This window comes from Ambystoma mexicanum, chromosome 1p (assembly GCF_040938575.1).
Source record: "Ambystoma mexicanum isolate Mex_15411 chromosome 1p, UKY_AmexF1_1, whole genome shotgun sequence".
Taxonomy (NCBI): Eukaryota; Metazoa; Chordata; class Amphibia; order Caudata; family Ambystomatidae; genus Ambystoma; species Ambystoma mexicanum.
In genome coordinates, this window is record NC_090921.1 from 228,985,166 (window position 1) to 229,011,411 (window position 26,246).

At 42.4% G+C, this 26,246-nt stretch overlaps 1 protein-coding gene and 1 long non-coding RNA gene across 3 annotated transcripts in view; one reads left to right on the forward strand and one right to left on the reverse strand.

Moving 5' to 3' along the window:
- Positions 1–23,208, forward strand: part of LOC138568318 (lysophosphatidic acid receptor 6-like) — a 163,054-nt gene extending 139,846 nt beyond the window's left edge. For both annotated transcript variants that reach the window (XM_069646435.1, XM_069646436.1), the window contains exon 2: positions 17,389–23,208. In XM_069646435.1, the coding sequence (XP_069502536.1) occupies positions 17,427–18,368 (942 nt within the window). In that variant the 5' untranslated portion in view covers positions 17,389–17,426 and the 3' untranslated portion in view covers positions 18,369–23,208. The remainder of the gene's footprint in view (positions 1–17,388) is intronic.
- On the reverse strand, positions 5,927–7,815 carry LOC138491266 (uncharacterized). Its single transcript, XR_011276025.1, has 3 exons — positions 7,482–7,815; positions 6,977–7,107; positions 5,927–6,322 (listed from the first exon to the last, which is right to left on the reverse strand). It is a non-coding gene; the product is annotated as an uncharacterized lncRNA (long non-coding RNA).
- Positions 23,209–26,246: the final 3,038 nt, after the last annotated feature.

Consider the following 26,246-nt stretch of genomic DNA (forward strand, 5'->3'; position numbering starts at 1 on the left):
CACAGAGCCTATACAAAAGTACAATCTATTGCCTATGACAATTTGTGTTTCTTTTAAATAATGAAAGCAGTTCACTTTATAAGCAAAGTGTCTACATCAGAGTTACACAAAAGTCCAAACTATTGCTATGGCAAAATATAAATGACAGAGCGCAAAGTGTCTTCTTCAGAGTTACACAAAAAAACAAAACTATTGCCATGGCAAAAATATAAATGACAGAGCGCAAAGTGTCTTCACCAATGTTACACAAATGACCGCTGGTCTAGACAATGCTTGTATTTAAAGAAAAGTATTGAGTACAATTTGCCTTATATGTAAAGTGTAGTTTACAGCGCCAATAGAAAAGATCACTGCATCGGGCAGTGCAGACAGTTCATTGCCAGATAAAAACATCAGCGGCAGAACCCGTCACTTGTTAGCCAGCGAGAAGTGTTTGCTTTTAAACCTGGGCTGCTGTGGGGTAAACTTAGGAAAGGATGATGTAATGCAGTGACTCACGGGCCTCATCACTTGTTCGGTGGGAAACCTTAAAAATGGTGGTAACCGAATTAGCGCTGCCAATACCGCTCTGCCAGATCACGAGCCGGAGCAAATCCTGCCAACTGTAAAATCAGCCGGCCATATTGCAGCTAGCGCTAACACAGCTGGCCACATGAGGTGCCAACACAGCCGCATCATAATTCCACGCTATTAACACCGAAAACTGGTGCTAAGAGCATGATAAACACAGCACTGTTACCTCCAGCTTGGACACAGGAAGCGGAAATCAAGGCACAGGTGCAACCAATGCACTCCATATGGCTACATAAGGCACACCCCCACCACAAACACTGTTTCATGCTGCCATCAGCCACACCCATCCCTAGGGTCAGGCCCTCACCCTGGACCCTCAATGAAACCCTGTTGGTGACACTGTACCGCCTGAACAAGGAGACCATCACAGATCTGCTCACCTCAATCCAGGATGACACAGGGAGCAGGATTAACATCCATACAGCTGTGCCCCCAGTGCTGAAGCAACTGTCAGTACTACAATTTCTAGGTACAGGCACCGTCCAGAATTCTGTGGCCATGATGCATGGCATGGCACAGCCCACATTCGCAGATGATGGATGCCCACCTGCGTCATGTGCAATACCACATTGCACTGCCCACCACCCCAGCCCAGATCAATGCCATGAAAGAAAAGGTCTATGCTGTAGCCCAATTGCCTAATGTGATTGCAGCCCTGGACTGCACCCATGTTGCATTGGTGGCCCGCCCGGCCCACAAAGCAGTGTAGCGAAATCGCAAGCACTACCACTCCCTCAATGTGCAGGTGACCTGTGACCCCAACCTCATCATCATCCACTACTGTGCCTGCTACCCAGGTTCCACCCACGACTCCATGGTCTTATGAACAGCACACTGCCAGGATACATGACGAGGCACAGGAGGCAACGGACCAGGATGGTGGTGAGTACAACTGCCAGCACCTATGCACTGTGAAGCACCTGACCAAATTAGAGTGGGGGTTTAATAATGACACAAAGCAAAACTAGTACCCAGCCAGCTACCTCACCAATGACAGGGTGCAGCCCAGGGAGCATGACCATGTTGAACACACCTGGACGGACATACAGATAAACACATACAGCAGCAATTCATTCCACACAGGTACATTACTACAGGTACCAAAATGCATCATGCATGATAAAAAGCAATAACAAAGTTTCACATTGCAGCACACCACAGCAGCACTGCCAGCGCTGCACCCATGCACCCATGTACACCCAATGCGCAATGCTGACCCACTGCCCTTGAAGTGTAGGGAATGCTGATGGGCAACCCAGCAAGCCACATGCACAAGAGCAATATCCAGCAACAAGACAGCCATCAGGTACACATGTCACTGACAGATACATCACAATGCATCTGTGCGATATAACAGGGTGCATGTGATGCCAATACAATGCATAATACCAGTGATACAGCATGCACAGACATTGTACAGGCATATGCCATGGGATGAACATTTCCATGATGCTGTGTAAGTCCACCCCCATACATTTCATAGTGACTAATGTCTGTGCCTCTCCACATGCAGGTGACTCTGGATACCTGCAGCTTCCATGGATAATGACCCCTGTGCGTGATCCACATACACCACATGACATAGCCTACAACCACGCACACAGCAGGACCCGTGTGTGCCCTGAGTGCAACTTTTGACTCCTAAGGGCATTTTTTCGCTGCCTAGATCATACAGACTGAGTCCTTATGTATGACCTAGAGAAAGTCAGAAAATAGCGCTTGTGTGTGCTCTGCTACACAACATCTACATGAGGAGGAATGTGCCCCTACTCTGTGACGTGGACATGTCACCCCCAGAAGATGATGACAAAGTGCCTGAGGCAGGGGCCACAGCAGGCAATGCCAGAGATGACGTGAGTGATGGGAGACTGGCTCACCAGGCACTGATTGACAATTTCTTTGAAGTAATTTCCCTTACACAAACCATGCACCACTGTGTGACTGTCACTTCGGTAAATAAACTCCACAATGACACAATCAGGAATGTTGTTGCAGTGATGTAGTTCATCTGTTTTATTGTAACTATGTTCCCTGACTATCTCTCCTCTCCCACCAACTCCCCAGCACACTATCCCCCTCACACCACAACTCCCCAGCAAGACCACTCATGGCAGCCAGTGCCCCAGTGTTGTTCACAGTCAAGGCCCACCCCCCACCAGCCCCAGGTGACTGCGGACATAGAATGCACTGCAATTGCCGTCATGCCCTGTAGTAACCCCTCCATGGGTGTCATTGAGGTAGATGGAACGGAGCTGGCCACAAGGTTCTGCTGACGTTGCAGTTAATTGCCCTGCTGGATGGCTTCCACAAGGGCAGAAACACCCTCCGTCAGTTCACGCACACGTTGTGCATATAGCATCAGGGCAGACGTGTTAGCACTCGTCTCGGCCCTGTTGTGCTTCATCTGCTGTACTATCCTGCTGGTGGCCCATGAATACTTTCTCTGATGGCCTGCAGGTATGCAGAGTGCATGTGCCCAATCTGTTCCATCTGGTGCTGCCTGCCCTCCATCTCTTCCAGCCTCTGTGTTGTGTTGTTGTGTGATGTGTGCTGGATGGGAGTGGTGCTGTGCAATGGCTCTGGGATGAAATCTGGTGTACCATAGGAAGGCATGTCGACGTCCTGCTTTGGTGTCGTTTCACGCCAGCATCGGTGAGGGCTCTCATGGATTTTTGCCCCTTCTCTGGGCAGGGATACTGGGCTGCTGTCCACCTGTGACACCACTGTGGCCTTGCCAGTAGGTGTGGCGTCTGTGCGGGACACTGCAGCTGCAGAAGTGAGTGTAGAGGTCCAGGAGGTGCTCCTGGTGGCCTGTGGTGTTGCCGTGGGGCCTGCGGTGGTACCTGCGGCTTTGGCCTTGGTCTTGCTGGGTAATGGTGTCTTATGGAGGTCTGTGGGGTGGTGGTGGTGGCTGCCCTTGAGGTCCTATAGGCATCACTTCCAGTTGGTCCTGCCCCCTTCTCCTCCTCCGATGCTTCCAGTGATACATCAGTGCCTGTAGGGGACATAAGCTATTCCATCAGGTATGGTTTAACCATGTGCATTCGCCTGCAAGACACATTTGCAATGGAATAGAGTAGGACCCAACACTGATGGGAATGGTTGGTCTGGGTACACTGCATGTGTTCACAGCATTGTGGTGATGGTTGCGGCCATGTGAGTGTGACACATGGCCAGGTGGCCTATTGCATGTGTGGGGGGATGGCAGGGTGTCCATGCTGGGGCTTATGATGTGTGCCATGCATGCATGTGGTCATTTATGTCCCCTCATCCCCTCTCCGGGTGGCACACACCTTGTAGGTATGGGTGTGGTGGCTTTGTCCATGGCACTGCCATGGCTCTATAGGGCGCTGCTGTGCAGCCAGTAGTGTTGTGCTGTGGTGTACTGTGATTGGCTGACTGCACCAATGTTAGTATAGGGGGACATGTACTCCCATGTGGGTCGTCTGCCATACTAGCATGGGGCAGGCCAACTGTTGGTGTGACTGCGGAACGGTGTTGTTGTGGTTACTCACCCACTGCATTCTCTCTGTCACAAGTTGCACCAGCAGGGCTGTGGTGTGCATGCCACCTGGATTGATAACTTGCCACCCCTTCACACTGCTGTGACACTCAGGGATTGTTGCCCTGCCCTATGGCTGCTGTGGAGGGGGGCTCATGTGGCACCCCATCACTCAGGCAAACAGTAAAGTCAGGCTTTTTGACGCTGGCTAACTAGCATTTCTTTCATGTTCTGTTTGTCATATTGTTTAACCCTGTCCTGACAATGTTATGTTCATTAAAATGTGTAAAAATGAATATTTACAGGGACTTGCATTTTAAAAGCTATGTCAGTATTGTGTGGAACACAGCCCTAACACTCTGAATTTTCCTTGCACACAGAAAATAGGCACAAAGGCTTCATTAGCGCTTTGCTTCCACAAAACAAATACATTGTACTGCATTGCCCCCACTGACCAAAATACTATCAATTGTAACACATACTTAAAATATAAGATATAAACTTTCAGGGACAAAACAGCTATGGACCTGGTATAAATTTCCTTTTCCAATCAAGCCCTGAGACTGAATTATAAATATGACTCCTCCTCTCCCCTGCTGACCTCCTGGCTGAAACTGAATCTGCACTGGTTAATTGGCCACCCTCTGTTCTCGGGCCCAGACCCCTCCCCCACCAATCACACACACCTGCACTGCCTGCCTGGCAACCCCCGCACTTGGGGACTGTTTCTGTATCCCTACACTCCCACTACCAGCACTTGACACCTGATGTCTGCACTTACCTTTGCACTTGCCACCTGCTGACAGTTACCTTACATATTGTTATTATTCTATGCCATGTACTGCACTGTCCACTCCTCCCTCCCCCTGCAGTTTCCCCTTTCCCCCATACCATGCACTTGCACGATCTGAATGACACCTGGCATAGTAGGATCGTTGTCTGTCCTCCCTTTGTTCCCCCTCCCTTGCCTCGTCGCGCCTTGAAACACTTGTGTATAGGCGAGTTATAAATGCCATATCATATCATATAGCATTTATATTTCTATGCTGGTTCATACATCAAACTAGGCTTTTGGCTGCAACTGCTTTTAACCGCTAGATATGAAACACCACTCCTAAATTGTTTAAAACATCCCGGCATTCATTTAAAATGTAAAAGAGCCTTGTAACTAGATCAGGACAGGCAAAAGATAATTTCTGCATGCCATACGTTTATAAAAAAGCACTGGGCCTTATTACGACCCTGCCGGTAGCCGTGCCGGTAAAAATGGCATGGCTTCCCTGGAGTTTTTTTTTTCCAGCGGCTGGCAATGGGAAATTACTGGGGCATTACAGCCCCGGCGGACCAGGTAATTCACCATAGCCAGGCGTGAGAAAAAATGACTCCCCTTTCCCATTCGAGGTCCATAGGACTTAATGGGAATGGGGAGGATGGATGCACCGGCACTGTGTGCGACAGTGCCGGTGCATCCGTCAAAGTCTGCAAGCGAGTGCCTTTCTGACCTGGCGGGCGGAAAGGCACCTGCTTACGAACTCGGAGTATGCCGGTCTGGTAACAACGGGGCTGGTAGCTTACTGACACCGTTCTTACCTGACCGGCATACTCATAATGAGGCCCACTGACATTGTGCAACCTATATACAAAGTGTTACCTAAACCAGGTAAAGTTCCCAATTTTTTGTCTCGTGGGATCAGCACTAAAGGAACTAACTCAAACGGAGAAAGCATATAAGTTGAGTCTGATTACCCCTCTTTCCACAGCCCCAGTACTTTGAGTGACCAGTAATTACAAACTAAACAAATACAGTTTGATATTATTGCTGCTTAACATCATGAACCCAAAACAGAAGGCTATTTACAAAAAAAGCTAATTTTATTGCATGTTATATTATAATTAAAAGGCACAAAATGCCACAAACACCAAACAATGCATAATTAAACAATTAACCCTAATTCTTTAAAAACTTAATGGGAAAGAAAAAGACATTATGCATCATGCACAAACAGTGCAAGGGGTACAAGCAACGCAAAATATATACATTTGTTAAAACTTTGTTTGCAACAAGATCCCACAAGCCAATTCACATGGGTATCCTAGATAACTGTCGACATGTTTCGGCCATTTTATATTTCAGACACTATCGCTAGTGTCTTTAGTTCATTCTTTTTAGGCCATCTTCAGGACATAATTTCTTCCAGAGAGGTCAACAAAGACTATCGCCCAAAATGTTGTTCAGCGTGATTATTTCTATAGAAAACATAAAAGAAAACATATACAAGGTGTGAGGCAATCCTGATTAATTTCATGGGTTCAAAATTAAAAACAGAATACATCAAATTGGTTATTCAAAATATCTACATTCATGCATAGCACAAAACCATCATAAAGAACACAAACATTACTTCGAAGATTAGTGTGAACATAGAACAATATAAGAAAACTGTTATTACTCCAGCTCAATAAATTTATAAAGTAGCTAATTAATAGCCCTGTCTACATAATTTTGGAGGTGTAGTATTCATTTCCTCTTTAGATTGGTATAATTTGACATGTACGATTTGTTGTGCTTTAAATCAATTGCTTCTTAAACACCCCATGCATAACTTTGTGCATGTGTGTACTCTAGATAGTGTATTTTTCTGGAATTAAAAAGATGAATGAAGGGGCTACAACCAATTGGACAAAGTCTACTTTGTTAATGCAGCACGTGTGCTCAATCTTATTACAAATACTCAACATTGCAAAAAAAGAGAAAATGTCCAAAAATGGAAAAACTTTTGAAAACGCACTTTAACACCGCGGGAAGACTGTCATGCCGATTCATGAATTTGTCTTTAGCCTAAGATGTGCACAATAAACAGTGTTGTACACAGTCAATATTACAAACAAGCGGACACTTACTATTTGCACTCGTATGTAGTTAGAGCAAAGCTCAAAAAAACCAATTGCTTAGTAGTTGGCGCGTCCGTCAATAATAGGGCATGATTTTCGGACTATAGTCACACCTCAACCAGTTTCTGGTACCAGGATGACTGAAAAAGACAACACAACACGCCTCTGTAAGGTCACTACATGACTCTAATGTTTAGGCATTGGAAAGGAGAAACAGAAAACACCCATTCAACAATTAAAACGTACAAATGAGCTGGATAATGTCGGTCTAAGGAAATCTTCCAAAGAAAGAATGACTCCATCAGAAAAAATAAGGCAGGAGCAGACGTCTTAGCACTTTTTTTATGCAAAGAAACAGCAGGAGGGGAGCCGATCTACAGTATGTACAGCATTCCCTATAACAGAAAGGTGTATCTCAATTATTCGAAAAGCACTCTTCAAGAAACCGAGGGGTTAAATTCACAAACTCTAAATGGACAGTCAGAGAATTAGTAACTCCTATGACGTAGCTCACCCAAGTTATTGCAAGCGAAAAGACTCAGAGTCTTAAGAACTCCGATATGCAAATGAGGTGGCTGTCACTCGCTTCCTCCCATTCTGAAAACTTGCATACATAGGGCTGACTATAAACCCTAGTAGAGAAATAGAGGAGTAGTTACAATACAGCCCTCAGTCTCTTGGTGCTAAAAGGAGCAAGATGTGTTGCTGCAAAATGCAGGCACGCCCTACAGAGGGAAAGCACAAGCTTCCCGAAAGGTGGCTGTCTCCGTATCGCGACGCAGTGGAGAAGGTAGAACAACACCATTGCACGGTTGCAGTTTTTACCAGTTTGCCGGCGTCACGTGATTTTAAAAAAGGACGTGCTCTTTCGTGCCTCTATAGGTCACATGACACACAGCACAAGTGAAACAAACCTGACGCTGCATGGACGCTGAGTTAGAAAAGAGGCTCACAATGAATGAGAGAGATATCGTATATCTCTATAGAGGGCCGCTCATAGAGAAATATATCTATGATGCTCCTCTTTCATTTGCGATTTAAACGCTGCATGGTTGGAAGAGTTCACCATTTGGACCCACAAGTTCGAGAGTGAGGGAAGCCAAATAGTGTGGTACAAGGCAAAGTACATTAATTAAAGATGATACAGGAAAGCCAAATGTTGCAACACAATACATTTTGCGTTGTCTAGGGGAGACTATTTATAAGAGGGTGTACCACTCCACCGATAAAGTCAAATCTTGTTGCGCTGTTTTAAGTGTGTATATCCAGTGTTGTTCACAAAGGGCTAATCTGGTTTCTCTATTACCTCCTCTTGGGGTACTTGCAATTCTTTCAATAACGAACCAAAACATATCTGTGTGTTTATTTTTTTTGTTTCATAATGCGCTACTAAAGGTTTATTGGCAACTTTGTTTTTTAGGCAAGATCTGTGTTCACATATACGTTGCCTAATTGGCCTTGTCGTTTTTCCCACGTATAGTAAAGTACATGGACATTTGATGCCATAGACCACCCAATACGTGGTACAATTAGAAAAAGTAGGTAATTGCCACACTTTTCCATTAAGATCAATGGAGGAAATGTTTTTGGTGAGGTCACTGACGAAACATTGTCCACATTTAGAATGGCCTATTACTCGTGGAAGATTCCAGAGGGTAGGCTGTTGTAAGGCACATGCTTTGATAGGATAAGTGTGTACCAACATGTCCCTATAATTCTTCTGCCTCTTAAAAGTGAATCTCGGGGTGGTTGGGTTGAAATCTGAGGTTTTAAGTATATGCCAGTTCTTTTTCACTATTCTTCTCAGATCGTTACTAATAGGGCTATACGTTGTGACACAAGTGATTTTATCACCTTTAGTTGTCTTCTCGGGAAAGAAGCATCATTCCTGGTTAGAATGTTGGGCTCGTTTGAAAGCCTGATGGACTATTCTGCTTGGCTAACCACGGGATTTTAACCGGAGTTTCAGATCTTTGCCTTCATTGATAAAGTCGCTCATGGACGAACAGTTCCTTCTGATCCTTAAAAATTGACCAATCAGTAAATTATCTCAGAGACTTAATGGATGGAAACTGTTATATTTCAACAGTGTATTTTTGTCGGTCGGTTTCCGAAACAAAGTGGTCGGTAAATGTCCCAAGGGACTTTTTTTGATGAGAATATCTCGAAAAGAAATTTTCCAGAGGTCGTCAGACATAGTAAATTGAATACAGCTGTTTTGGTCATTGAACCACTTGAAAAAGAGTTGTAAACTTATTTTGTCACCTTTCCATACCATCAAAACATTGTCAATGTAACGGAACCATTTAATCACGTTACCTTAAACGGATTAATTTCATGGAAGATGGATGCTGCCTCAAAAGAGTCCATGAATAAATTTGCTAGGTCGGGAGCATACGTGGCGCCCATGCTCGTACCGTGGATCTGTCGAAAGAAAGAGCCATCGTACAGGAAGAAATGTTCATTCAATGCAAGGCGTATACATTCTAAGGTGAAGTTAGTAGGTACTGCTTCCTGAGTTGTTGTGCGTTTATTCAAAAATGTTTCCATTACCCTTAGACACTCTGCTCATGCAATACCGGTGTATAGGGCTGTCACGTCTAAAGTGACCAGTAGATCTGCCTCATCAACCACCAGATCTGCTAGATGATTAATCATACTGGTGGATACAGACCTATGTGCAGACACTCCAGATAGGAGTGATAGATCTTCCCTGTCCTTTCAAGGCAATGATTCATCTTATAAGGACACTTCAGAGTCAGGAGAGAGCACATTTGCAGCTTTGAATATTGTGCTGCAATCCTTAGTTCATTTGTACAATACTCTAGCCACCAAACTTAGGACGAATTCTATCCTACTGAATTAAATTTGCTCACTACAGTCGTCCGGTGTTGGTAATCCTTCTGTAACAGCTGCAAAATTGTTAATTACTGGGAAAGAGCTATAGGGTGGTATGCCGATGCAAGGAGTAGTGCAGACTTCTCTGAATGTGGAGTCTGGTGTGATTCCACCAGTCCAGCAGCCTGTATCTCCAGCACAGTGTTTTCAGTCAGTATAATGAAGCGACTATCTGAGGGCATTAACAGGAGAAAGCTAAAAACATGAATGGTCTCTCTAGGGCGAATACTAGAGGCTCACGAAAGTTTCAAGAACCATTACTCAAACTGCCAACCATAGAGTGTTGAGGGAAAGTGAAACCGAGGTTCTGGCACCCACTTCCATTACTATTATTGATAGTCCAGGTAGAGTGGTGCCTGTGGGTGTGATCACTGATATTGCGCCTTCTTCCGTGAACATCTTACAGCAGCCTTCTGAAAACGGTGAGCGAAATGTTTGGTATTGTAAGAGAACGAAAAGGAGGAAAGCTAAGAAAGAAAATGGTTTAGCAGTAATTTCCTCAAAGGAATCCTGTCCTCTTGAACCTGGGCTTTCTACTCAGGTCAACATGATTCACGACTTTGACATGATTCAGCCCGGGCTAACAATTGGTTATATTCAAGTTAATACCTCAACTAATGCTGACGTTAATACGATCACCAAGCGTAATGTTACCTGTATGATGGAAGAACATAATAATATGCATAATGTTATTTCTCTGTCTCTGGTTGTGCCCAATACTGTAAAAATGATTGGTGATCTACCTGTTGTAAATAACCCTGAGCTTTCACAAACAATAATCTTCAAATCAGTATTTGGGGAGGACCGCCACCTTCCTTTAAACAGATCAAGAATTCTGGCTATTCTTTCCTCAATTCCAGAATTAAGCTCAATTGCATACGCAGAGGTAACTTTTGTTCATCTATTTGATAAATCACGGTAGGGGAGATGTGCTCTACATTTCTTTTCAAAACTAATACATAAATTATTAAATGTCCATCAATAAGATATTGTATGAAAAGGCTGTGAAAGCTACTTCTTAAAACATACTCACGTAGTGGCAGAATCTCCCCGAAGGAACTTGACTGTGACATGCCATTTTGACAACGATCAACAGAGGCATTTCAAGCGAGATCACTACTCACAGAGTTGGGGGTGGCTCACCACCACCCTCCCATCAACCACAGTCACTAGACCAGGATTCAAGTTACATTAAAACGACCATCTTGAGTTGGAATTCGAGAGGAGATAACTTGTTTTTACATGATAGCCTGATTAAGCCTTTTGACTGTTATGACTATATTTTGCTCCAAGAGACTTGATTGACTGACAATGATCAATGGTTTTATATTAGACCATAAGTTAGCAAAAAAAGGTCTACGAGGAAGACCAATGAGTTGACTGTTAACTGCTATTAAGATTAGCAACTATCGCTCACTACTAAACTGGAAATGCTCTTCGGCTGCTCCATTGGTCACTGAAATTATTGGTTCTTATGATATTAATTCTGTCAATACTTTATTGTTAAATATTTATTTGAAATCAATTTGTTCAGACATAGACGTTTTATTAGATTGAATTGCCAAGATATTGATGACTTGGAAGACGCAACATCCAGATTGTCTTATTATTATTGGGGGTGATTTTAACTGTGACTGTGATATTGTGGATGTTGATTTAGATTTATGTGATGAGAGTAAAGTTATGGCTGTTCACGGGACCTATGCTGGAGGGAAAAGGAGATTATGGTATGGTAGATTATGGTCATCTTTCCTCTCCAGATGGGGTTTTTCTATAAATTAATTTGTTATTTGATAATAGATGGAAGTATGTACCGACTTCGTCTAACTCTGTAGCATCATCAATCATTCACTATTTGTTTATGAAAAACAGATGATGGGGAGGTGGTGTCTTTTGACATAGTAAAAACTTTGGTGAATGATCATGCGATGTTGCACCTAATTGTAAGGGCGAAAGGTAAAAGTGACCTAGATTCCCTGGGTCCCCAACATCTTGTTGTTAATGGACAGAAGAACAGAGTTATGTAGTTCCGTAACTCTAAGAATGCAAATGGTAGATTACAGATATGGTGGGGCGAGCTTTCCTTTCAGGAAAAAACAATTTATTCTCTCCCTTTAGAATTTCCATCTTTACTATGTAGATAGGGAAAGGTGGCTATAGAACAAACGTACCCCTCTACCGGTCTGTTTCTACCGAGGCCTAGAAACCATTTCGATAACGAAATAAAAAAGAAAACAACAAACTAAGAAGATCGATACAATTATTAAATAGAGGTTTTCGGATTGACAGGGACGTACTTTAAAATGGGAAAAAAACCTTGGTACAGGTTGAAGAGAAGCAGCTTAAATCTTACAGAATTCAACAATATCTGTAAAAATCAGATTTTGGTCAAAAAATTAATAAGGAAAGATACACGCTCGAACTGGCGTATTTTAAATTCTAATAGTGACTCCCAATCTAAGTTGCAATCCTGTTATGTTTCAGAAGAAACTTGAGTTGATTACTACATCAATACATTTAGTGCCAATAATGATCATCCCTCGAGTTCAACGCTCAGGCTGCACCTATTTGGTCTTTTTTATTCAACAACATTGGTGTCGAAAGAGTGATTGGGAGGTTAGCGAACTCCAGAGTCAATGGTCCGGATGTGGTAGCAAATAGAATTTCAAGGACGACGTGCCTTTATGGGCGGACATTTTATTCAATCTCTTTCCACATATAGCTGAGGGCAAGCAATGCCCCAGCTCCTGGAAACAAACGTTTTTAGCACCAATTTTTTTTAAAAGGAAAGAGAAAATCCTTCGAGCTATCATCCTATTTTCCTAATTGACTCTTTGTCAAAAAATGTTTGCCACTTTGATTATGAGGGAACTAACCAGTTGGGCTGAGTCGACCCTGACTTTTAACTCATTACAAACGTGCTTTAGGAAAGGTGTGGGGGTGGGGACAGTAATGAGTGCTTCGGCACTTTGTGAGTGTATTTTGTGTATTTTGTGAATTGGCAAAATTATTTAATGCCACTTTGAGCAACAACCTGGTCCCTGTGTCCTGAACCACTGCGGAAATTGTCCATATATATAAAAAATGGTCAGTCATGATGATCCTGCTCATTTTAGACCTATTTCATTACTGGACGCAGGAGGGAAAATATTTGCTAGGTCATTATTGTTCCACCTAGAGGACTGGGTTAAGAATAATGGGATCATTGACCACCGGCAGGCAGGGGTGTTGCTAGGTCTGGAAAAGACCTGAGGCTACGCTGATGTCGGAAGTGTCGGGACTGGGGGCTAGATAGCCTTTTGGTTGTAGCTCCTGAGATTCTATCCGGGGCTACGACCTAAAGACCAGGGGCTATAGCCCCCTTAGCCACCCCCTAGCAATGCCTCTGCCGGCAGGTGAGATTTTGTGAAGGTTTGCTATGAGGGATCAAAGCCTTCGACTTCGGTTGGTATGTGATAAATATGCAGTCCTCAGAAAGGTTAGTGTACATGCCATTTTTGTGGATTTATGCACTGCCTTTGACAACATACCAAGGCATCGGCTGTGGGAGGTGCTAAGGGATTTGTGCATCTCAGAGGCCTTACTCTCTGATATCCAGAGTTTATATACTGGAAACACTGCGGTTGTCTGGTGGGCAATTGACGGGAGAACGACCAGCAATATAGACATTAAGAAGGGCGTACGGCAGGGGTGCATTCTGGCCCTGAAAATGTTTTGTATTTTTACAAATGGACTGTAAAGTAACTTTTGAATGCTCAAACTGATGCTCCTTCCCTGGCTGGTGATACCCCTGACACCTGCTGGCGTTAGAAAGCAGCTTGACATTTCTGTTGACTTCTGCAAGAGGAATGGGCTGTCAATTAATGTTAGCAAAACTAAGTCCATGATTTTTAATATTTTGCGAGAAGGCTGTGGGCTTTCAGGCTGGCCTTCGGCGAAGAGGAAATCAAGCAGGTTTCCTCCTATGACTATGGGGGTGAGAGTCATGGCATCATGTGGGTGCTCAGCACACCTGGAGAAGGCAAAGCTGACTTTGTCAAGCTATGGTGGTGCTGTTGCCAGGTTCACTTATGAGCATGGAAATGGGGTGATCTCAGTGTCACTGGAGTTATATAAAGCGCAGCAAAGGAAAGCGGCACTGCAAGGGGCAGAACTGTGGGGCCATATGAATGTCAAAATCTTGGCTGTGGCTGGAAATACATTTCTGAAAAATATTTTAGGCCTGCCTAATAGTGCGCCAAATCCACCAGTGCCACTGGAGACTGGTTTGCAGGGCATCAAATCAATCTGCCAGTCACGGCCTGTGCTATACTGGTCTGCCTGTGGACAAATAAAAAACATACTCAAATACAGAGAGGCGATGAGGGACGTTTTGTTTCAGAAAGGGGGTACCACACTGAAATGAGCAATCCATGTGAAGAGTCTGTAGGGGACTTTCCCGTTTGTGGACTTTTGGCTGAACCCAACTGTTATGGTTCCTCACTCTAAGGTTGAGGTAAAGAGGGCGGTGCTGATCAAAGTGGATCGGGATGTAGTCCTGAAATCACAGGACTCTGTATCGCTGGCTCGTTATCTCACACCCAAAAAAAAAAAGGCAGTCCAGCACCGAAATGCTAGGCAATTCTCCTCTGAACAAGGATCTCACCCTAAGTTACTAGGGGAATCCCTTGCTCACTATTCTTAGAGAGGCACAGATCCACCCTACTGATGAGGTCCAACCAGACCGAAACACGTGTCTGGGGTTTCTGTTGGTACTCTTGTTCAGAGGAGAATTGCCTAGCATTTCGGTGCTGGACTGCCCCAGAGCAGGACAAAGACTGATATGTTTGTGATATTTCTTCTCTGTGAAAGATAGTGAGCTAAAGACTCTGGGTAAGGCTCTTGTAACCAGGACTCATGTCTGGCAGAGAGTCTCCAAGGACCCCCCTTGTTATCTGCATATTGCAAGTAACTTTGGGTCTCACCCTAAATTAGTAGGAGAATCCAGACGTGGACCCCTTGCTCACTATTCTTAGAGAGGCACAGATCCACCCTACTGATGAGGTCAAACCAGACCGAAACACGTGTATGGGGTTTCTGTTGGTACTCTTGTTCAGAGGAGAATTGCCTAGCATTTCGGTGCTGGACTGCCCCAGGGCAGGATAAAGACTGATATGTTTGGGATATTTCTTCTCTGTGAAAGATAGTGAGCTAAAGACTCTGGGTAAGTCTCTCGTAACCATGACTAATGTCTGGCAGAGGGACTCCCAGGACCCCCCCTTGTTATTCTGGATATTACTTCTACAAACTTTGAAAGTGTTGTGGAGTTGCTTTTTGGACCTGGTAGGAGTGTCGTTTGCTCTTGATCTTTTTGTGCGTTAAGTTTGCAGGAGCTGTACCCATGTGAGTCGAGATCCTAGTCTAGAGTTCCTAATGTTAACAGGGCAAGATTGATTAGGTGTGTGCTGGGTGGCATATATCAGGATCCATTGATTAGGGGTGAATGGGAAAGAGGTATTAGGTATGGGCTCTTGTTTTAACTTTGTTATAGTATTGACAAGCTGAAGTGCAGGGAGGAAATTGGTAGCCCTTATGGAATTTATTTAAGCTAGTGGGGTAGACATGGTTAGCGCTACATGGTGGATATTGGCCTGTATTGGTGGCGGCCAGTGTTGCATTAGGATTAGGGTTTAGGGTTTCCATTTCCTACTGTGGCCTACCCAACTGTGGTTAAGGCATATGAGCACCTGTCAATGCTTATTGTGGGGATGAAGTTTTCTTAAGGCATGTTGCATGACGTTAGTGACACAAGTATAGGGTCAGTGTCTATACTAGACCCAAGCTAATGTTGCTAACAACATATTTGGTAGGCGCTATAAGTATACTAAGGAGACTAGTCTAGCAAAGGTAAGCATGCACCAGTCAAAGAATACCACTTCTAACATTGTATGCCTAGTATTCCTTAATAATTCTTAGAATATTGTCTAGGCAGCATTGTTGTACCGAAACCTCATGCTAGGCAAGCAGTAATACAAGTCTAAGGCTTGTGTTGAAAGTAATAATATCGTAGTAGGCGAACTAGGGTTTGAAAGGTACTTTCACAGTGGGGCCAATGCAGGCAAAACTGATGAAATCTCTCAGGGAGCAAATTGAAACGTGAAGCAGCAATAATTAACAGTAAACATACTTCACATGTGTATTAACTCTGGCAAGCATTTTGGGTAATAAGTTAGCAGCCTAAGGCACAATACTCAAGTAAGGAATACAATAGGTAAGCTAGCAAAATATTTTACTCAAGATGAACGAGTAAAACAAAAGTAGACCCTGAGGTCAGGTTATAGGCAGTGATTAGCTAACTTGTTGTATAAAAGTCAAGATATTCTGTTAAGAGTTACCCGCACATTGCACTCGCTGCGTCTTCCTGGGATAGGCTGGCGTGTATTCGAGTGTTCCTGAAGCGTGAGGATTTGGCTGCCAAGGTTAGATGATTTATGGAGGCCTGTTGGTACTGTACGGTTAACACGGCCGATGTACTTATCGGGGGAAAGGATCCAAAGATGCAACATTAGATATCTCATCCCTCGTTAAAAACAAAAGTAGGAAAATTGCCACATCCAACGATTTTATGCTGGTCACAGTCCCTGTTCAGGAAAATGCCCACCTTCTGCAAAATGCTACCTTTTATTATTTATTTATTCATGGATTAAAATAATGCAATTATTCCCCATTAGCCTTGTGCGATACCATATTGAGGTTCAACGTGTGACTGACTCTTCATTATCTAAATTACACTTTAAAATGTTTTTTGGGACAAACATACACACAGTTGAAAGTCTACAGAAAGCCATTGGTGTAAGGATATGATTCTTGAAAATATTTACATCAATTACTTTTTTTGGGTTGATTCTGTAGTAAGTGTGGTCACTTTACTTTTGCCAATCATTTATTGATGTTTGTTGGAAGGTTGGAAATGTAATTTCACGAAAATAGTGAAGAGTCACTGGCACTGCTTTGTCATTTGAAAACATACAAACCAGTGGGAGAAGATTTCACTAGCCTTCTCATCCTAACAGTGTAAATCCTGCTTGAAAAATTGTAAACGTTGACAGCCAGAGGTGCTCCAAGTAATTGAAATATAAATTACTGAAAACTAATAACCAGTTCTCTAATCAATGGGTAAAGAAGGATAATAACTAAAAAAGGTACTGCCAGAGTGCTTGAAAAAAAAAATGCAAAACCTATTTTTAGACAATAAGGTAAAAGTGTATTTACGCTTTTGACATAGTAACATTTTCATTGGTGGTTTCATGATGTTCCTAGTCCTAACATTGTGTAACAAGCTTATGAAATGTTTTAATAAGAAACACATGACAACAAAAGATAATTGACATAAAGAATTTAAATCTAAACTGGCATCAGTCTGAGTGGCCGCACCTTTTGATCCATGATACTGTTCCTTTTCAATGCGAAATCTGAGCCACATGTCTTTGTAGAGTTAAATGATTGATAAACCAATTAATGTCTGTCTACTTTTCTTTCCTTAGCAAAGGTAATTTGTTATACCTTTCGCCTGACACTGAAGATGACAAACAACAATGCCTCGCATGGCCCAACAACAACATTCCTCTTTGTTGGACTATATTCCATGATCTTCAGCGTCGGCTTGGTCCTCAATCTATTGGCGCTCTGCATTTTTATCTGGGGCACCAACATACGTTCTTTGACCACCACCTACATGAAGAACTTGGCCTTCTCTGACCTCCTTCTTGTGTTCTCCCTTCCAATGCGTATTTATTATTACAGCACAATCCCAAAACTTCCAGAGTGGATATGCGAGATGATGGGAGTGATCCTATTGGTGAACATGTATGGTAGCATCTTCTTGTTGACTTGTATCAGCTGGGACAGATGCATGGCTGTTTGCTACCCGATTAATCAGCGAATAAGGTCCCTGAGGAAGAAGGCTAAGTGCATCTGTTTTGGCGTTTGGGTTTTGACAATTGGGGCAAGCATTCCAGCTTATTTCCTTGGGAACGTGAAAAATAACAATGAAACAGGGTCTTGTTTTGACAGCCGACCTTTACACGTTACCCAGTATGGCCCTGTGTCATTGGCTTTGACTGTTGGGTTTGTCATTCCACTTGCCATCATGACAACCTGCTCTTGGGCACTCATGCGTGCCATCCAGAAGAGTGTAGTTGCCCAAATGAAACTGGTTAATAGCACCAAAATTCGAAACATGATCGCCACCAACTTGACCATCTTCTTGCTGTGCTTCTTGCCCTATCACAGCGTGCTTCTTCTCTACTTGATGGTGAAGGAGCCCAGTAAACTGGATTTTACTTACAGATGCACAATGCTGGCTGCCTGCTTCAATACCATCCTGGACCCGCTGGCTTACTACTTTGCAACAGAGACTTTCCAGAAGATGGTGGTCATGGACAACCTCCGGAAGGTCTTTATCTCCAACAGCGACAATGTTGATGTACAGAACCGTTCCAAAATACTCTCGAATGCCTGCTAACAGGAAGAGCCTATAGCAGCTGTCACAGTGCAGGATAACCATTTCTTGTCAAACTGTGGGTAGATATGAACTCATGCATAGAGAGAGTGTGAGAAAAGATCATGTTGGTCCACATGGAGCAATAAAGGACATTTCCAGTGGATATTGTTCAGTCATCCACTTATGAAAGTTCATACTTGCAAACCAAGGGATGCCATTATACTGTTTTGAAAGATAGCATTTTGTAGGATGGGAATTATTTCTGGATCTTGTTGCACTGAGAGTATGTGCCCCTCACACTCTCTAGTCAAGTCCCACTATGAGTCTTTTTTTTAAAGCCGAGAGGGACTATTCGGAGAATTAACCTACAAGCCTGAGCAGCACACAGTGGACTATGGGAATTTCACTTCCAGCTCACATGTGTAACAAGTATAAGCATAATTGCACTTGTCAACAGGAAGACAACATGCACTCTACAAATACATCTGTTACAGTCTATTTGAAAAAAGATTAATATTGTTTACAGAGACCTGACCTTCTATGATAATTCTACCAGATCACATCCCTCCTTTGCTTGCCAGAGTCTTTGCTCTTTACCAGCTAACTAGACACCTATGGTCAGACTTCCTGAGCAAACAGAAGCATCTTGAGGCCAAAATCTTGCACACCCAAAGATCTTCACTCTGGAAAACGCACTCCCTACAAACCTCGACATAGAACTGATGTCCTGACATTCCAGACAGCGGTGCATACATTTCATTTTTTGTATGTATTTGGTTGGTTGGGTAGGCACTTCAACCGGACACGCTGCACAGAGAACAGAAAGCATACATCAAATACAGTACCTGTACAAAGTAACTGTGAGCATGTTGGGGGAGGATCCAGTATTGTGGAAGTGGAGCATGAAAACACAAATAGGGGACATCTGATAACAGTGAAACAAACATAAACATAGTGTATATTTTTGCCTCAGGCCAGTATATACATGTTTACATATTTACAGTTGTAATTAACAAATTATGGTGGGGAGAGAGTTTGACGGAAGGTTGTTAGAGGATGCCCCTTCACTGGCAGGTGGAGCTGGAGCCTGCTATTCAATAATACCACTGATGCTAGGGGGGAAGACAATTCAGTGGTGGGGCCTAGTAGAGAAAAAGGAGTGAAAGGGGGGCTGCACAAGGGGCACAGAGGACAGAGAGGTTGTTAAGGCTTTAAGAACAGAGAGACCAAGTTGGAGAGTAGGAGATGGATTCAGCCACATAGCAGATTTATATAAATACAAGGAGAAAAAGTATGAACATGTGAGAAATTTGGGATAGGAAGCAACATGACATGATGACTGGTATATGTAGATGGTATGTGTAGCAAAGTTGGAGGTTTTACTGAGAGAGCCAAAGAGAAGGGGCACAGGGGAGGCACATGAGTAGGCAAGAGCAAAAATCTATTTTACTGAGTGTAAGGCTGGGCATTAGAGTTTTGGCAGAGTTGTGGTTGAGGTGCAAGTCAACTGTCCTGCTCTTTAATAGGTTGATCAGTGCACGGACAGTGATAAAGTGGTTTGGTTTGGTTTAAGTTTGCTATCACAGAACACCATGGTTGTGAGATTTGGATGATGAAGTCCATAGATCAGGTGAGCAATTGTGCCTGTACAGAAGATGGCGGTGTCCAGTTGTCTTCAGCTGGTGAATGTCTGGGGAGATCTATGTTAGAGGGCAGAGGCGGGGAATGGTGAAAGATCATGCTTGGTATTGATTGTCAACGCAGGAAGCGAGTACAGTTTTGACCGCCACAAAGACGAGTTTGGTAGAAGGATCAAGCAGAAGAAATGGAGACAGCTTAGAGTGAGGTCTTCACATGGTTAAGATAGGTGATCATAGAGTCGTGCTTGAATTTTATTTTGGTGACAGAAATAGGCAGGGTAATGAGAGTAGTGGGAGCAGAGATGGTGAAGTGGGTGAGTGAGTGGTTCGAGAGGGCCACATCAAGAGAGGGAACAGAAGATTCAAAAGAATAGATAAGGAATAAATAAGGAGATCGGCCAGGAGGGTTTCAAGTAGGAGACTGAAACTGTCAAAGAAGAGATTGATAGTGCCGGTTGGGCAGTAGGTGAATAGGATAATCAGGGAATGATACCAAGAAACTAAACAGAGTAGTGTTCGAAGGAGGTGGGTGACCAGTCAGAGGAAGGCACTAGGGACTATCGTGTACCATTGCTGATCATCAGACATTCACTTTAGTTGCTAGTCAGGGAGAGTAGGATAAGATAGAGAAGTGAGTAAGGAGAGCAACCAAAGTGACAATGTGAAAAGAGGGAACCAGGAAGACAGCCATCACAGAGTTTGGGGTTATGGGAGTCAAAGTGGTCAGTGAGAAAGAAAGTTGCATCACAGAGAATAGCATTTCATTGCCCAGAATTAGCTCAGTAGGAGAGCAGGAGGTGTAGAGAGTATGGGGGACAGTCTCTTGAGGGAGACGCGTACAGTGTTCATGCATTGGAGTACTCAGAGTGAGGGGGTTTATTGGAAGTCACAGTATCTATAGGAAGAACAGAAGGGCCAGCCTGGAGTTCAGATTGCCACCGTATGTGTACATCTCATCATTACTTGGTTCTGGGTGCGGGGAATGAGAGCGAGCCGTGCACCCAGATGGAGAGAGGCATATTCTTCACCCCTTTTAAAACAAATCTTTGCTTTTCAGAGCCCATAGCAAATCCATTACCCCATCTTGTCATGTATTACCTGTTACTTTTGAAAGTAGGTGCAAAAGAGCATTAATTATACTTCTTAAAGCTTAAATAGCATTGCCACACTCCTGCTCTCACTATCTGATGAGTGCTTTGCTGTATTGCTGTATTCATCCTGATCTTTCCTAGTAATGATATATATATATAAATATATATTTATATTAGTTGAAAAATAAAATTAGAAAGTTTAGACCAGCAAAAAAGTTGGCTATAAATGCATATGTTTAGGTTAGGTTACAACATAATGTACTCTAGATCCAAATAAATAAATATGTTATTTCAGAATCAGAATCAAACTCCATTGTAACGTTAACTCATCCATGCATTTGTATTGCAATTCTTTTCAATGGAATGTGTTATAGTGAAAGTGATGTCATGTTTGTTTGTGAATTTATTTTTGCACTGAAATAATATGCTATAATACATTATATGTGATGTAGGGTTGTAATGTTTATTAGCACCCTTGGGGGCACTAGCCCATCAGGAGGCACGGAACACAGACTGAAACTGTTAATCAAAGCCCACGTTCCAAGCCACCTGATGGCCAGTTCCCCCGCCTGCCATCTTTCCCCTTACCTGATTGCTGCTGCGGCGGATACGGCCAGCGCAGCTCCCGCAGCTTCTGTCCCCGCTCCATTTGGCCACAATGGAAATGGAAGGAGGCTCTGTAGGGAGCCCTGTCTTCCTACTCAATGGCGGCCATGTTTGTATAGTATTTTATTTCCATGAACAGGATGGCGTGAGGAAGAAAATACTTTCCAGTTAGCCCCAACCAAGCCCATGGGATGGGTGCTAATATCGTTAAGCCCCCATTCCAAGGACTGGAATCGGTGTTAGTATCCCAGGGCCATTAACACCTCTTCCAGCCCTTGGAACAGGTGCTTAACGTTTAACTATACTACTGAGTTTTCTGTTGGTATTTATGGTTTATTTTATTTTAATAATGTGATGGTTACCACACCTATTACAAGTTTGGAGTTTTTTTATGCAGAGTAAGAGTTATTAGGATCAGTGTAGTATATGTACATAGTACATATTGTAATTGTGTATTTATCCCTAGGTTTCCAAATATGTACTGTAAAGTATGGTTTATTTTTGTGTTTGTTTTACAGTACTTACATATATTTGAATTGTATGCTTATATATGTTTATGATGAAATGGTCTTGGATTTTATATTTAGCTATATTGACTTCTGTGACTATTTGATAGGTATTTTTATACATTCATTTTCATGCTTACATTTTATTTACTTTGACAATGCTGCAACTTCTATAAAAGTAGCTTATGCTACAAGTGTTAGTGTTTTTATGTAATGTTTCATGTTTCTGGGTGAGTTAAATTTGCCATGATATTTGATTTTGAGGCAAAAATTGTTTCATTTGTGTAAAGAGCACATTATGTTTCAACATTGACATATGTACTTATAATATTTGAGACTAACGTTTTTGTTGGTTTAACTTGAGCTCTTAAGTGAAAATCTTTTAAAATTAATTTCCATCTTTTTTTTAAGTGTTACCAATTAATTTGGTGACCTTGTAAAACCTTTCGATTTTACCTGACTTAAACTAACATACAGTGTGTTCTGACATTATGTATAGCAATATGAGGTTTTGCTGAATATTTGTGTACAATGAGAATGTAGTAAGACCATTTTTTGTTTTATTTCAAAGATATCATGCATTAAACGTGTACATTTAATTGTATAATTTTCAATTGTATAATTTGATAGCCTCTACATTACACATAACAGCCATACCATATCTCCAAATAAAATAAGAACCTTTAGAAAGAAGTTATATTAAAAAACACAAAAGTAAAATTGCCAAATTCCCAATTGAGCAGATTGCGCACGTACAAGAATTTGGGAAAATTAACCATTGAAAGGCTCTTTAATTAAACATGTTAATTCATGTATGTACTTATTCAAGATTGCTCTAGGTATCATACTGCAAGACACCAGAGACTGAGGAAGTATGTAAAAGTACAGTAACAGGTTATTTTTACACTTAAGGGACAAGCACTTTCGAAGCCAAAGAACTGTCTTTATGTTGTAAAGTAACTACGTGAAATGTAGCTTGTTGTTGCCTTTTAAAATAAAAGAAAGTATCCAACTTTTACATTCCTGGGGAGTCTTGCCTTTATGGTCATGCCTTAATTACATTCAAGACATAATGTGCCTTATATATGTTATGTAGTGTCCACTATCTGTAGAGTGACCACAGTGAAAAATAATACTTCCAGTTTTTAGTATGTACCACAAATAGTGGAACATATTTTTTTATTATTTATTTAGTGTTACGGTTCATTTAGAAACCTTCACTTACATTTCATTGCATTACAAATACCATTTTAAAATGTTACAATTTCATACACATACCAATACAATACTTCATTCTTAAAACCTTAATAAACCCCCAAAAGCCTAAAACATTCAATTAAACCTTATTTTAAAAGGGCAAAAGGAGAGGAGCGAAAGAGAACAAGGCAGAGAAGAATAAAGGCAAGAAAGGATAGAATGTTGTTTCAACTCCCAATTCACTCTCTACATAATTCCACCTTACTTTTCATTTCCACCGATATTCCCAAACAACCGTCTAGTTCTTATTCTTGTTCCCAGACACAGATGGAAATTTTAAAAATTGCACTGTCGCTATCCTCCATTTATTTGCTTTCTCTATAAAAATAATTTACCACACAAAACCCACATCAAGTATATTACAATTCTTAACCAGATGTGCAAAATGCAATTCATACTTTGGGGTAAAGTTCGGACATTCCAATCTATCTATCAGATTCTTATATTGTGCCAAACGCCCATAGGCCTCGAGGCGCTCACAAGACAATTACAACAAAGAACAAAAAGCAATAATCAGAAGGGGAATCTGGATCAATCGGGGTGCGAAAAGAGCATAGCCCAGGTCAAAAAGATATGTTTTAAGTTGTTTTTTTAACTGGGCAGTTGACTCACAGCCCTTAAGAGCAGAGGGAAGCTGATTCCAAAGATCCGTGGCCCAGACATGAAAGCCTGAGCCACCAGTCCTCTTCAATAGAACTCGTGGTTGCTGTTGAAGAATGTCTTTCTAGAAACGAAGAGTTTGCCAAAAGGGAACTCTAGAGAGCCTGGTTGACAGGTAATCTTGAGCATTGCCTGTCAGACAGCTATGGACTAACATGATGCCTTTAAATCTGATTCTTTGATAGACAGGCAACCAGTGTAGTCTTCTACGAGCATCAGTAACATGGGTGCGTCGAAGGCCTAGCTTATCTAAAATCTTCAATAAAAAAGGGATGTTAGTGATTGGCCGGAAATTTCCAGGATCTTCAGCATCAAGGATCGCTTTTTTCAATAGAGGGGTGATCCATGCCTCCTCAATGTTATCTGGGATGAAAGCTTTGGCAAATGACCAATTAACAAGAGTAGTTACCCAGGGTATTAGGGAATTCTGGAATTCTTGAAAAAGCGATGCAGGGAAACTAGTCCCTTGGCATGATGTAGGTTTCAGCTTAAGTATTACTTCCTGAACTACACTTTCGGGAACCTCATGAAAGGAAAAACAGGGAGATGCTGAGTCATGAAGGGAGCAGGCAGGAGATGTGTCCTTATCGTGGGATTGAAGTAGATTAAGGTAATCTGATATATTTTGTTGATGTAGTATATTGTAAATATTCCTACAGTACATGGTAGATTGTTTCCACCACCTCTGCCCCCTGACAAAGCGTACAAGATCTCAATCTTTGTTCCACCCCACTTCTTGCGCTAAACACTTTGTTTGTCGGGAATAAATTCAATCACATGCACAAACATTGACCCCTCCAAAATTGGCCCGGAAAACATTGCAGATACGTAGGCAGAACCCCATAAGGTCTCATGCCCAGCAATAAACCAGAGAACAGATAGCACAGATCCATTCATTTTCCCACATCTTTTGTTTTGCCTTAACCAGAGAGTCTTATTACTCTGTACTCACATCGTTTTGAAGCAACTGACCAGTACATTCCTCATGCCATCTGTTCATTGGAAAATGTAATCCGGCTTTGCATGATGTCCTTTAATAACCACCAAATCGTACACTTTTCTGCATTCAAGATCTTTCTCATAAGATTTACATTTTCCCAAACTACCATTGATTCCAAGGAGAGCAGCCCACGCGTGTACCTTATAACAGGCGCAGGCACTCCCTGAGGCAGTTTTAAAAGGTTCCTCCAAAAGAAGCCTTCAAACATTTTCCAATAACCAGTTAGTCTGAATAGCAATGTTTCCGCCCCCTAGGTTAAACCTGGGATCACCTTTTTGCAATAGAATTCCCTAACCGGGACACAAGAAAAATAGCCACATTTTTGTATTCACCAAGGCTGCCTGGGCCACCAGCACTTGCAGCCGTTCCTTTTTCTGCCTGAACAATTCTTCCACATTGTTGTTCCTGAACAAATAGAAACCTAAATACATAAAAGTCTCCACTTGCTCAACAGAATTATTGTTCAGTGTCCAGCTAAATGTTACTTGTGGCTGCTCCCTCGGAGGTCCTAAGGCAAGAACCTTAGTTTTTGAAATGTTTATCAATAGCTTGTTTCTTAGTGTATGACTCTAAGGCTACCAACTGGCGTCACAGCCCTATAAGGGTGCAATCCATTAGGGCCATATCGTCCGCATACAGTGAGTAATTAACATGTCACTTATCTGCCTTTGGTGGAAAGCATTGTGTGTCACAAAAAGCCTCCCCTATATCTCAAATAAAAAGCTTAAAAAGGAGAGGGGCCAATATGCAACCTTGTTTTAGTCCCCTATCTGTTTTTACTGCAGCAGACAGGCGTCCTTACCTGTCAAGTCTTACACGTAAAGATTTATTGGAGTGCATACCAACCAGAATGGCCAATAAGGCTGGAGGTCAGCCCGAGGCATCTAACGTGGCCCATAGCTGGTTTCTAGGGATGCTATCAAAGTCCATGGATAGATTGAAGGCGAGATAGAGTGGTTTCGATCACTCCAAAGCTTCCTTTTTTAGGAGACCAAAAATTAACCCATTGACTTCTGTACCCACTCCTTTATTAAAACCAGTTGATAAACATCCAACCTCTTACCTTTCTTGGCCCAGCTGCCTAACTCCCTTAACACAATGCCTGCAAATATCTTTGAAGGAAAGTCCAATAACGATAT